The following is a 13,588-nucleotide window of genomic DNA, read 5'->3' as shown; positions in this document are numbered from 1 at the left end:
AACATACATTTTCAATATAACAGGCCAAGGAGAGATGATTGAAGCGTGTTTTGTCCGTTTTTATTTTATTTTTGAAATATTCATTTATCGGCCATTATAACTGCGATACCGATAATTTGGAAAATGCCTAATATCGGCCGGCCGATATATCGGTCTGGCTTTAGTCACTGGTAGTTCCTATAGTGCTGGTTTAAACCATACTCTAAAGTAGGAGCTAAATTAGTTCCTCCAAAAGGAGTTCCTAGAACTAAAATCATTCCTAGTTCTTGCAGTGCGAACACGCCAAAATCAAGGTACTTCCGCCAATAGTTCTAGGAACTATGAAAAGGTTCCATTGGTGCGAAAGCCCCTAATGTCATTTCAATTAAGACTTAACAGTTTACCTTTTATTTTCAGTGGACGGACTGACCTCCTGGCGCGGAGGGGGAACGGGTAAAGAGCGACTCCAAAATACACGTGGAGTGCCTGGTAAAGTGCCACAGTAGATTTCATTAGAGACCATCTCTAGCCCTGAGCAGGGAGGACTTGGAGGTGAACCAGGTGTGTTGGTGAAGGGAGAGCACTGATAACTAGAGGGGGAGTCAGGTGGGGTGCAGAGAGGTGGGGTGCTGAGATGCTCCTGGTCCGACATTTTCCTGAATGCGGATGGGGGAATTCCTCGATTGAACCTAGGGGGCACTGGAGGTAATACTCCGCCAGTCTCTGGGGTTGGAGTGGTATTACTCAAACCTGGTTCACAATGAACGTTTTTTGATTCAGAAAATGTTTCAACAATGTCTGTACTGGACGGAGTAGAGGACGAATCTTCTGCAACTATTACCATCGGGTCCTGAGATGACTTTCGGCGGGGTTGCGCTTCATGTTGTGTTGGTAAAGAAAATTTATCTGCTCTTAGTTTGTGGAAGACAGTTCTTGGTTTTGGTACCGGCTTTACAACACTGGTGCTACGCTCGGAGAATGAGCGCCTCACTTGTGCACAAAGATTCGGGGCAGAGCTGTTACGTAAGCTTTCTAAAGAGGCGCCAGGAGGTTTTGTAGGAGAAAGAGGCTCCACATTGACAGGGGTCACCTCGTGAATAGCGGATTCTGAATTACAGCGATCTAGCAAGAGCTCTTTCCTTTGATGTTGACAGATCAGCTGAATGTGCTCGACCAGTTTGAGGATACGCTTCCTGTGGCCGGTGGCAGTGACTCCCACCCTGTTCAGAGCGACATTGTCCACATGACAGAAGTCTCGGGCGAGGAGAAATCCTGCCTGACGGAAATGGTCAAGATACCTCTCGAGGTGGATGGAAGCCAACAGGTCCTCTGCATCGGAGCATGGACCGATAGTTGCCATAGTGTGCATGGGTGCTCTTTAGGCTGCATGAAAAACAGCAGCAATTCCAGCCAAGAGCAGCAGACGACACCAGTCCTTCATCTGAGAAAACAAGCAAAGAAAATAGGTTAATGGTTAATGGAAGGTAGATCAAATTCTTGGAGGATTAAATTATAGGGGTGTAACGAAACCCTCATGTCAAGATTCGATACATATCTCACGATACTGAACTCACAGTACAATATTATTGTGAAAACACTGAATTATTTTAGATGAATATGCTTGCACTATTTCACTGGCTATATTTAAAATAATGTAGGCTATTTTTAACTGGTATTATTTGCTGTTAAGACATTTGGTATAGAAGGTGTGCGCATGACCGGAGTGCCTGCAGTTACTCACAGTGAGTAGCAAAACGACTGACCGGCTGTATATGTTTTCAGTGTGAATGCCGCGAAAAACAAACACAACACATATAAAGTGGGAAAGAGCTTTGCGACTGACAGTACAACTAGATTTGACAAAAAACCCTGAGGTATATTTTTACAGACTTCTTTAGAAAGAGGAGCAAATGGATCGCTGCAATTCACAGAAACAACTGGACTCATGTCTGCGAAAGGTGGATTTGCAGTTCACAGGCAAATTTGCTTTATGTTTAGGTCTGTATGGTTTTTTATGTTCCCAGTCAAAATCAGGCAAACATAAATGTCAGGCAACACGATTCCTGGCTGCATGTCAATATCCATGGATCACTGGATATTTTAGTAAGTTGTAAGGAACACTATATTGAGTCCAACATTTAGTTCATTAAAGATTAAAGGTCACCTAAAAACGTACTTTTTTGCATTAGCGTTCGACTGCCCATGAGTACGTTGATGAAATAGGTCGATGAGTACGTATTGGTGAAATTGTTTTTTATTGAGAGGTTGTGATGTCCATAGAAAGGCGTAGAATTTAACTGTGATTCACTGATTTTTTTTAATTTTTATTTTCATTTTATTTTCATTTTTTTTTTTTTTTTTTTTACACTTTCTATTTTCTGTACAGCATGTTATGTACAGTTTTATTCTTTCGTATGTACAGCACTTTGGTCAACTCATGTTGTATTATAATGTGCTTTATAAATAAATTGAACCTTGAACCTTGAACCTAGTTTAAATTGATAAAATCGTTTGTTTTAGTCGCATTTTCGCAGTTTCTCCTATTAAATCCAGTCACGCAGCAGATCTTTTGCCACTCAGTCAGGCTGAGGGAAAGTGCCGTCAATGCATTCCCTCTATTATCAGGACCCAAAAATATTACCCCACTGCATTATTATATATAGTAGTTTAATGTACTGACACTAAAACTTAAAGGAGCTGTATGCAAGATTGTGGCCAAAACTGGTACTGCAATCACTTTTAAATTAGTCCATGATTGATAGATCGGTGGAGGGTGACGCATCTTGACATCAACTTGACAACATCAACATCAGTCAAGGGCTGCGACTTCACTTTTTAAATGACAATATCCTGGCCGGCCTACTGTTGTCAGTGATATAAGTATTTGAAATGAACACGTATTCATTTCATTTGAATATTTCTTAATGTCTAGTGACATATCAGGGAAAATGTATGATTAATTGAAATACATTTCTTGCATACATACTTTAAAAAATTTCTCAAAAAAAAATATTTAGGGTGAACTATACACAATACAGATTCTCACTATCCACGATACATATTGTTGCCCATGATCTCTTGTTTTCTCCTCTTTATTTGTAGTCTTTTCCTCAATTTTGGTCCCGTCAACCTAAACATATTAAAAGGTCTTTTATGACAAAGCCTTTTTCAGCAGGCTGAGAGTGAATCACCCAGACATTTCCAGATGAGGACATGACCCCGCTTATAGACTGCACTGCGTTGGAACAAAATAGTCAGTAAATGAATAAAAACAAATCCTTGTACAATTATTTGAAAACCAGCATTCATAGTCGAAACACATGGGAAAATCAGGATAAGCTGTAACAGAGAGCATATGCAAGGAACAACAATGCAGTCATATTTCTAAGGACTATTTTAAGAAGCCTCCATTCATTGAGGGAAAGCTGTTGAAAATTGTGAGAACTAGCAACAGTCGAGAAAGCAGACTCCACCAGGGTGGGCCTGGGAGAAAATCCACATGGGTGGGGCAAAGCTTGTTCAGCAGGGATGGCATAACTTCGGGAGTGAGACTGAGAGAGCGCTTTCTGTAAACATTTCTGACTGTGTCCTATGGAGAGATAACACTTGAGAGCAGTGGCCTATGAGAAATCTCAAGGCTACAAGTGGCATACGGCCAAACTCGGGGACAGAGAGCTGCTACATTTTGTGACCTTGAAAAAGGGGCGGTGCCTGATGGGTGGCTGTGATGATTGGATAAACTTATCACAGGGTGTAAGAAATCCACAAAGGATTCCCACTGTTTTCTTTCAAGGACATCTAGGAGGTACTTTTGAGCATGTACACTTTCTATTTGTGGCAGAGATGAATCAATCACTCCACCGCAATTATAAAACACAATAAAAGTCCGAAATGTGTTAAAAAGCCTTGATAATGTCAACAGGGTCTGTTTCACTCAACAACACTGAGTCCGAGTAGAAAAGCAGACGTTAGAAGGCTGTTAAAAAAGGTTGATGAATCATATCCTCGTCTTCCTTTGTCTGGACTCTGGATGCTAACCTTTGGCTCGGGCACTCTGATTCACCGGATCCCACGGTGAGGGGGGAGGCAGGAAGCTTGTGAGGAGGACTGATAAAGTGTGACCCGAGGAAAGGAGAGAAATGGGTCTGGGTGTTTTCTTTTTCCTCTAGCAGCGATGCTGAAAAACTCCCTTCAGCAAAATGAAGCCAACCAGTGACAAAACATCTGCAATTAATTCAATTTCAGCTTCACTCAAATTTGTCCTATAGATAACTTCAGTCCTAAGTATGCTGTCTGTTTTTGTTCTTGTAAATGTTCAAATTTATACTTAGATCAGTGATATTTGCCTATTGAGTTGCACTCTTGCATTTGCATACTGAATTATGATGATTCTTGTGATTCTTGTGTGGAGCCAAAAAAGACATATTGTTGAGTGTCATGAAAGTGACTGTCATGCGCCATTTTAACTGCATTACCATTCAAAAGTGATCAGTAAGATTTATTTGAATCAGCAAGAATGCATTCGATTGATCAACAGTTAGATTAAAGATTTGTTACAAAAGAGTTCCTGAATAAAAATATATCGCTGTTTCCACAAAACAAAAATAAGCAACCGTTTTTAACATTGATAATAAAAATAAATGTTTATTGAACATCAAAGTAGCATATTAGAAATATTTTTGAAGGAACATGTGACACTAAAGACTATAATGATGCTGAAGATTTAGCTTTGCCATCACAGGAATAAATTACATTTTAAAATATATTAAAATAGAAAACGGTTCATATATATTGTAATAGTAATTCTAATTAATACTGCATTTATGATATAAATAAATGCGAGTTAAGAGACTTCTTTCAAACATATTTGAAAAAAACTCACAGATCCCAAACTTTTGAACAGTAGCATACAGAGAACCAACTTGAAAACCAAGCTTGCACTATTTCCTTTTGGATTGGCTGCACTTAATGCAGTGCACATGGTTCAAAATTAATACCAATTGACTATAAATGCAACAAACACCTACTCATTTTGCAGCAGCATTTCTCAACCCCTACACAAAATAGCTGTACTTCTCACACATGGTTTTGAGTGAAACCACACAAACATACATTACGTCACATTTTATCGGCTTGATGTGCGCGGTTTCCCAGTGCTCGATCTAGCTTGCAACCGCATGTACAACAGTTGTGTGGTTAAAACAGGGACTATTTTGCAAGGGAAAATAAAGCCATGAAAGGTTAAAACACAATTTGTATCTTAACACTTAGCACACATTGCACTGCATAAGACAGCAGATTTATTACTCAACAGACAGCACAGAAAACTTCCATCTGTTTATTATTGGTTTAACTAATATTATTGCTTAGCCTACTCATTTTAAAGGGATAGTTCCCCCAAAAATGAAAATTCAGTCATCACTTACTCACCCTCAAGTTGTTCCAAACCTGTATGAATTTTAGGGATGTGAAGGTGAAATTTTCCCACCGGGTAATCGGGTGTGACTACACCGGTAATACAGGTATCACAGAGGGGGTTTGGGACATTGGAGTTTTTCCCCCGCTCTCAATTTGCTTTTAAATTACATATGAATGCCTGTGCAACAATTAGCGGCAATTTGGGGGCAAATGCTTGAAACTGTCTGGTTAGGTTACCAACATTTGTTTAAATATCTTCTTTTGTGTTCAACCGAACAAAGAAACTCTTTGGTTTTGGAACAATTTTGGAACAACATGAGGATGAGTAAATGATGACAGAATTCAGACAAACATGAATGATACCTCAAAACATGCTTGTTGAGGAAAGGTATGGCGTTACTTTTTGATTTACGGGTACAGAGGAACTAGACTTCCATTACTTTTAGACTTTATTTTTGCCTAATAGACTTTTAAATGGTCTAAAAAAAATTTAAATAGGCTTTGAAGATTCAGGAGCAGTCAAATATATTATTTTTGACTTAAGCCAGAAAGTAACCATCCAAAGCACCCTTCAGCCTTTTAAGAAAACTCTGTCATGGACGCAGAGGAATGACGCACTATAAACGGGTTGGTGTTTGTCTAATGACCACATTCCCTCCATGCTGTGACCTGAGGATGCCGGGGGAAGGGTCGCTTGCAGACAAGATTGAGACCTCTCGGGCAGGCCTGTTCTCGTAGATGAAGACCTAGAAATGGTAAGGCAACCAGCAGGACACCATAACCATTTCATTCCAGGAACATCTTCCTCATCTTCCTTCCAAATCACCCTCTACATCTTGACTGAGCCAGTAAACAAAGCAAGATGGCCACCATCTAAACAACAATCCACATGTATTTTGCTGGGAAAACTGTGCCCCAGCTTTGCTCTGTCCGCCCTGCCCTAACTATATTTATCTTAATGGCCGATCTGGGTTTTCTCCGAACTACTGAATACACAGGATACAGCTGTCCCTCAAACAAAACCCTCCTCCTCTCCCACTCTAGAGGAAAAAAGGAGGTACAAAGAGATACAAAGAGGAGATCATCACAGCCATCTGAACCAATAAGCAGGTTCAACGTGATCTCACGAGCATTCATGTACGGTAAAACCAAACTATGTAAATTTGCATTAACACTAAAACGTACAACATTGATATTTATTGACAAACTAAAACATAAATTACTTATGCATGAACAACTTCACAGATGTATAAATATTTACGAATGCTTATTTAATCTAATTCGTGGAATTAAAGGGATAGATCACCCAAAATATGAAAATTATTTCATGAATTACCCTCATGTTGTTCCAATTAGACTTTCGTCAAAGATATTGCAATCTGAGAACTTTCAGTCTGATCATCATGATTCATAAGTATGAGTCTTTTCAGAAAATTTTGGACTAAACCGCTCAATTCATAATGGATTCGTTTTTGATCCCTTTATGTACAGTAAAGTAACTGTTAAAAATGTGTCTGTCATTGAATCATTCATTCAAGAGATTTTTTTAAAAGGTTTGATTCATATAGTAATGAAACAGTGAAGTCTTCATGAGAGAGTCATTCGAACTGATTTTTTAAATAATGAATTCAAATTAATAATAAAAAAAACCAATAGCAATTGACATTTTGTCAAACCTCTAGTAAAATTACATGTTATTTTGTTTAATTGTCTGGTCAGAAAAAAAATCGTGATTCTCTCTTTATCTAGATTCGTGCAGCTTACGTCAATGATATCACAGCCTGATATCTGATATCGCAGCCCTCGCCTGCTTTGGACTTCCCAAATGGCACCCAACAGACTCACACTCTTCCCACGAGTCAGCACTTTTATGATGTAGGCCTAATGCTGTTTTGACTGTCGGGAAGAGCACCCTCCTGAAACCTAAAATGACAAATGGGACACCCTACGGTCTCGTGGACTTCACGATCATGCAGTGGCCATTGTAAGTCCACAAGATCGTAAGTGCATTTGAACTGTGCCATTAGGGACAGGGCCTTTGTCATCGATTGCGACATAATGTGTTTTGGGTGATATGCATTTCAATGAGTTGTGCGTGTCTTCAAGTGGATCGGGATAAGGCATTGAAGGATTAACAACTTAAAGAGAGTTTTGAGAATCCAACACATTGTCGTTAGGACTGCTTTGGTACTATCAATTACATACAGAAGGAGTGGGCTCAAAATATTTATATCCCAGTATTCTTTTACTAATTATGTCATGTACATTTTTCTGCCAGCCCAGGCCAGTTACATTTTTTATACTCTCTACAAAAGTGGTTATGTTTAGGTTTGGGTGTAGGGTTAAGGGATCTAAAATATAATGGTTAAAAAAAAACAATACAATTATATTTAAAATGTAAAATTGTTTTATACCTGTAAAAAAACGAATCAAGTTTAAGTTTTGGATTTTGTCAAAACATCTATATTTGTACATTTCAGCATCAATTTAAAACATACAAAGGTGTATGTTTTGTGTCTAAAAGTGTTTTGTGTTTGTGTCTACGTACTCTGAATATATAAACAATGACACCAGGCTGGTCTCCATGAAAAGATACTGGTTTGAATGAAGCAGAACACCTCACAAAGGCAAAACTTTGACATGCTGATCTTGACAAGCTCAAAACCATCAAAATAAATGAAATTGGAACCATTTTTTACAGACATCAAAATGCTAGACACCAAAGCTGCAAACAGAATAAGACGGTGTTTCGTTGTCACAAAGACGGCAACAAACACATTGAGTTTATGCAATTTAAGAGCCACTCATATACACATTTCCTCTTTCAGCATTGTATTACCAAATGAAGCCAGGGATGACGCATGTTTTTTTTTTTTTTTTTAATGAAGGGAGTAAACAAGACTTACGCTAACGTACGTGGTCACTAAACATTACCACACACTTTTCTTTCACAACTGTTCCTTTGCATGAAGATTCAAATTTTACCAATACACACTTTATCAATAGAGTGTAATAATTTATGTGATACTGTATTTTTAAGAGTTCATTGATGAAATAATTTAAAAGTTTTTGGGTGAATTAACCCTTTAAGCTCTCATAAGCTATTTCTACAACCTAGATTTTTCATGTCTGCAGACATTTTGGCAGGTCTCCCATAAATCAAGCAACTCAAGCATAACATGCATTTCATTTTGAATTACTTACTGTATGTTGTTCATGCATGTCTTCCCTTTTTTATTTATGCATAAGTCCTACTAATACCAACTGTGACGGCAACTCATACAGTACACCCTAAAGCTGTTTCAATTCCAACCACTCTATTCGAGTTTATTTGGAATACAACACTCTTTCAAATTATAATGGAAAGGACTGGACTAGTTCTCCAGAACTTTATGGAAGGGGAAATATTTATCTGACAGAATGAGCCCTGAATGATCTTGGGTTGCTATCTGAACAGCAATCTTTATCAGCAGAAAATTACAATTCATATTCTCCAGAGATTCAAACCACTTGGAGGTAATACATTCAACAGGAAGTGAAGACATTCACAAATAAATCAAATAAAGCCTCGGCTAGTGCAATACAGTCTCATGAGAGTGTTTTTTTATTCGTTATTTATTATTGTGCATGATCATTTGTTGTGTTTTTTATTTTCATTAATGAAAAAAAAGTGCTTCAAGACTCATTGATTGCTTAGCTCTGTGGGTTATGATGGAGCCAAATGAGAAAAACATATTTCCCTCTCATATCCTACTCAAACATCCCTGGGCTTCCAGAACGAACAATTAGTGGAAGCTGTAGAGTCAAAAGCAATTTGTGAAACGCAGGAATCAAGGAGGCTTTTGGGATGCAGTGTGCTGGGGGGTGTGTATAAATAACAGTGAAGCACTATTGTGTGACACAATACGTCATTGTTCACAACTGGTGGAGGCCGCGTAGCTGAGATGACAGAACACACTTGTGTTTTAATATGCTGGACCTCTGCTCAAACACATATTCAGATCTCAGTTCCCTAACTGCATTGAAACCACACTGCTGCTAGATAACCTTCGCTTTCACATTTAAGTCATGTCAGATCATTTAATGTCCAACAAAAATGGAGAGAACGAAAAAAATATACAAATAGTGTAGAAGGCAATGTATGCATACAGTCCATCAAAACACAAGCAAACACATTCACTACAATCTTCCTGGAATATGTTGTGATATTATATTATAAAGAATTCTGAAAAAATGTAACAGTTTTCATTAAAAAAATTAAGCAGCACTTGCTTTCGCCATTGATAATAATTAGAAATGTTTCTTGAGCAGCAAATCAAAAAACTAGAATGATTTCTGAAGGATTGTGTGACACTGAAGACTGGATGCAGAACATTCAGTTTTGACATTGTATGAATATATTTAATCTTTAAAATATATTCAAATAGAATACTGTTATCTTAAATTGTAATATCATTTCACCATTTTACTGTTTTTATTGTATTTAGGATTGGTAAACACCAGAAACTTCTTTCAAAAATCTTTAAAAAAAAAAAATAACCCCAAACTTTTGAATGTTATTATATTATATTATATTATATTATATTATATTATATTATATTATATTATAGACCATTTTGCAAGATGTAAAAAACACTGGTCCAGAAACACTTCCTGCGTCAGTTTGTAAATGGTTTTTTTATTTTAAATGTTTGTTTAACTTTTTGATTCAATTGTATTATGTTCTGGTGGTTGTATTTTATCCCAACGTTTTTATGTAGTGTTAAAAAAAAAACTGAAACAGGAAGTGCTTCTGGACCAGTGTTGTTTACATCTTGCAAAATGGTCTATACAGCCTAACACATATTGCCTGTTATTATAACCCTAAAAAAATGTTTTAATTAATCAGATGAACTGAAAATCTAGGATTTTTCCAAAGGTCAGATCTCTTCTTTATTTGAATATATTTTCCATCCTCCAAGTGTCATGAAGAGCACAGGGGGAAATACAGGTCAGATTATGCAACAAGATTTATCACAATTAATACACTCGTCCATGTTGTGAGAACTTAATCTGCATTTGGGAATCTGTTCAGTTAGACATAGGCCTATGGCATATACACACTTGTACTTTAAAAATAATGATTCATCCCAAAAAGTGGGGGGTGCACGTTGAGTTACTCAAATCTTAACATTAGGCATTCACTTGCTGGGGATGAACATGTTTCCTGCATAAAGTCCGTCAAAATGGCATGTTATTCTTGCAAATTCCCTGGAGACTCCCACAGTTGTTGTGTCTGTAAGGAACTGGCAAATTAGCTCGGAGTGTTTCTAATTCAGTTTAATGTAAACTGTGCCATTCAGAGAGCGTAAAGCCTCTGGGTATCGGATTCCTCAGTGAGCAACACCCTACATAGCGAATCTTTAGTTACACTGGAATACACAAGGATTGAAAGCACTGCTGATCCTGACATGAGAATCAATGGAATTCCATCTGAACAGTCAACACTCTGCTGGTTAACGTTAATAGTTAAACTCACGACCTTAAAAAATAACCTTTACTTCACAGCCCGTTCACCTTCTTTACAAAGTCTGGGATGATTTCAGACCACAAAGAGATGTGAACTATGAAAAACGAGCTTTAAATGAAGTTGTATAATAAACGCACACTAAATTTTAGAAGATCTTACTGTATAACGTTCCACACACTACATACTGGGCAGCCTTCAGAAATGAATAAAACTGTCTGCTATCTGACAGCTTGTTATGTTGTCAAATATAAGTTTGAATGTAAAATTACCTTACCTTAATTAGATAGCGTTACATATTCCGTGACATCCCGTTGTGTTGATGCGGAGCGTTTTAACTCCAGTAATGTGAGAAGTGCTGGAGAAAGTTTGAGTGTTGAGCTGCTGAGTTGTGTTTGTTATGCCGGAGATTCAGTGCACGCAAAGCGCTGCTGCTGAGAATTAACTGAGCTCTTAAAGGGACAGCGACACCGATTGTTTATTACGTTCACTTTGGCGCAGGCCACAAAAACTTAAGGCCTATCACAGTTTCGAAAATACACAATTAACCACGTAAAGAATGGTTAAGTTGTTCCTCCAACTAAAATAAAGAAGTTAACCACTTAACTGTCACCGTCCCACAGGTGGGACGTTTGCCACTATATTTTTAAAACAATAATATCTTAGTAAATACCTTAAATAATATTGACAAACTATATATCATTTGAAAGCTTACAATCTCTAGTTTCCATATTTGGTGACTGATTTTCAAAATATATTACAGAGAAGCCATAATTTATCAATATAAAACAAAAATATTTTCATACTCATAAGGCGTGTTCAGACCTTTATTTTAAAATAGCAGTAAACATGAAAAATCATGAAAAAATGGTAGATACCTCAGTTTCTTTTCATGCCAAAAGTTCAAAAGATAGAATCCATTCAATTATTTTGGAAAAAAAAGGTATGAAAAGTTTAAATTATCAAGAGAAAAATAATAAATTCACCATTTGTGACGTGTCAGCTAGCTATGACTTACATGCGTGTTCTTTGTATGTGTTTCTTAGAGGTTCAATTCATATCAAAATCTGCCAAACTTCCCATGCTACTTCTGAATAGGATCTCTACTTCAGAAATTGTATGAAAATTGTGAAAATAATGGTTCATATCACTCAAAACATGAATGGAAATGCAGGCGCCCTTATATGGGCAGTAATGGAGTCTGGTTGTGCCCTAGTGAAAATGTTTGGTACTGCGCTCAAACAAAATCTTACTGAAAGCTCATTTTTTGAGATATCAACCTAAAATTTGAAACACAACTTGTTCAGATTTTTGGCTTTGATATTTCTGCCATTTTAGAGTAGCCCAGGTTTTGAAAATATATATTTTATGTAAAATATGAATAATTAATATTTTTACATTGTACATTTCCATAAACTCAAACTTCTATAACTTTTTTTCTGTTTCACTTTCTTAATTTATTTCACTTCTACAAAAATCTGCCAAATGTCTTCTTTAAAACAAGACCAATCATATGTCTATATTCCAAAGCATTCTTGAATTACAACCATTTAAGTTCGAAATGTGCATTTTCATGTCTATTCAAAAAAGGGGGGGTGACAGTTAACAGGTTAATGGAGAAATTATGTAAACATGCTTACATTTTCCATTTTCCATTATTAAGTTCCGTATCAATTACAAAGTATTACTACTGACCTATAAAGCCCTAAACGGTCTAGCACCTGTATATTTGTTGGACTCTTCTATCACCCTACTACAATCCATCGCTTCGCTAAATTCGAGGCTTGTCGTTAAGTCTGTTCTCACATTTAGCTGCTAAACTCTGGAATAGCCTTCCTGATATTGTTCGAGGCTCAGACTCACTGTCCCCGTTTAAAACTAGATTAAAGACGCATCTATTTAGCCAAGATTTCACATAATGCATACACAATTCATCGAATGCATTAATATTATAATTATTTCCCATCTGCATGCTTTTCTGCTGGTAAATAGTGTCCGTCAGCTCCAGTTTTATTAGCCTCTCAGAGAGACTTCAGATGCCCCAACACCTGCGATGAGATGACTAAACGCCTGAGAAGAGACGACTCAACGCTGGCGATATGTTATGCACTAAATTAATACTTGATGCATTTTTCTACGTACATTTCTGAAATACACTTTAAGCTGCTTTGAAACAATATGTATTGTAAAAAGCGCTATGCAAATAAATTTGAATTGAATTGAATTGTATTTTCCCTCATGAATTTCCTGTGGCTTTTTTAGAATGGCAGTTTGATTTCTTGTAAAATAAGGTTTGTGGTTAGCATTTGGCTAATTAGCCTACACAAAGAGACTTTCACGTGTTGTTCTACAATATAAACTACACACAGGAATTAACCACTTGCAAAATAAAGACGTTTACGTTAACACAAGGATGGACGATTTGTCAACAATTGTAGTCCTTATGGCTAGATGTCTAGTTTAGCCTACAAATCCAGTACTAACAGTTTTAGCTAAACTTGAGCTTATTTAACACTTTTTATGCAAATCCTACAGTTAAAATCTCATACTGTCATAGTGAAGTCATGGAAAGTTCACAATAGGGTGCTTTTAGGTTTAAAATGAAAATGATGTGAAGAGAGGCTTGGTCTGTCTGTGCAGCAAAAGCAATAGGACTTTTGTTGTGAGAGAAAGCCAGAGGGTTCA

At 37.1% G+C, this 13,588-nt stretch overlaps 1 protein-coding gene across 4 annotated transcripts in view; it reads right to left on the bottom strand.

Annotated features, from left to right (window-relative positions):
• arap3 (ArfGAP with RhoGAP domain, ankyrin repeat and PH domain 3) overlaps positions 1 to 11,341 on the bottom strand; it is a 45,562-nt gene extending 34,221 nt beyond the window's left edge. For all 4 annotated transcript variants that reach the window (XM_089134817.1, XM_089134819.1, XM_089134818.1 and 1 more), the window contains exons 1-2: positions 11,181 to 11,341; positions 384 to 1,420 (exon numbers count right to left, since the gene is read on the bottom strand). In XM_089134817.1, the coding sequence (XP_088990943.1) occupies positions 384 to 1,348 (965 nt within the window). In that variant the 5' untranslated portion in view covers positions 1,349 to 1,420; positions 11,181 to 11,341. The remainder of the gene's footprint in view (positions 1 to 383; positions 1,421 to 11,180) is intronic.
• Positions 11,342 to 13,588: the final 2,247 nt, after the last annotated feature.

Source organism: Pimephales promelas, chromosome 9, assembly GCF_988280905.1.
Source record: "Pimephales promelas chromosome 9, fPimPro1.hap1.1, whole genome shotgun sequence".
Taxonomy (NCBI): Eukaryota; Metazoa; Chordata; class Actinopteri; order Cypriniformes; family Leuciscidae; genus Pimephales; species Pimephales promelas.
The sequence above is the reverse complement of the archived record's forward strand: the minus strand, read 5'-3'. Positions and strand labels throughout refer to the sequence as shown.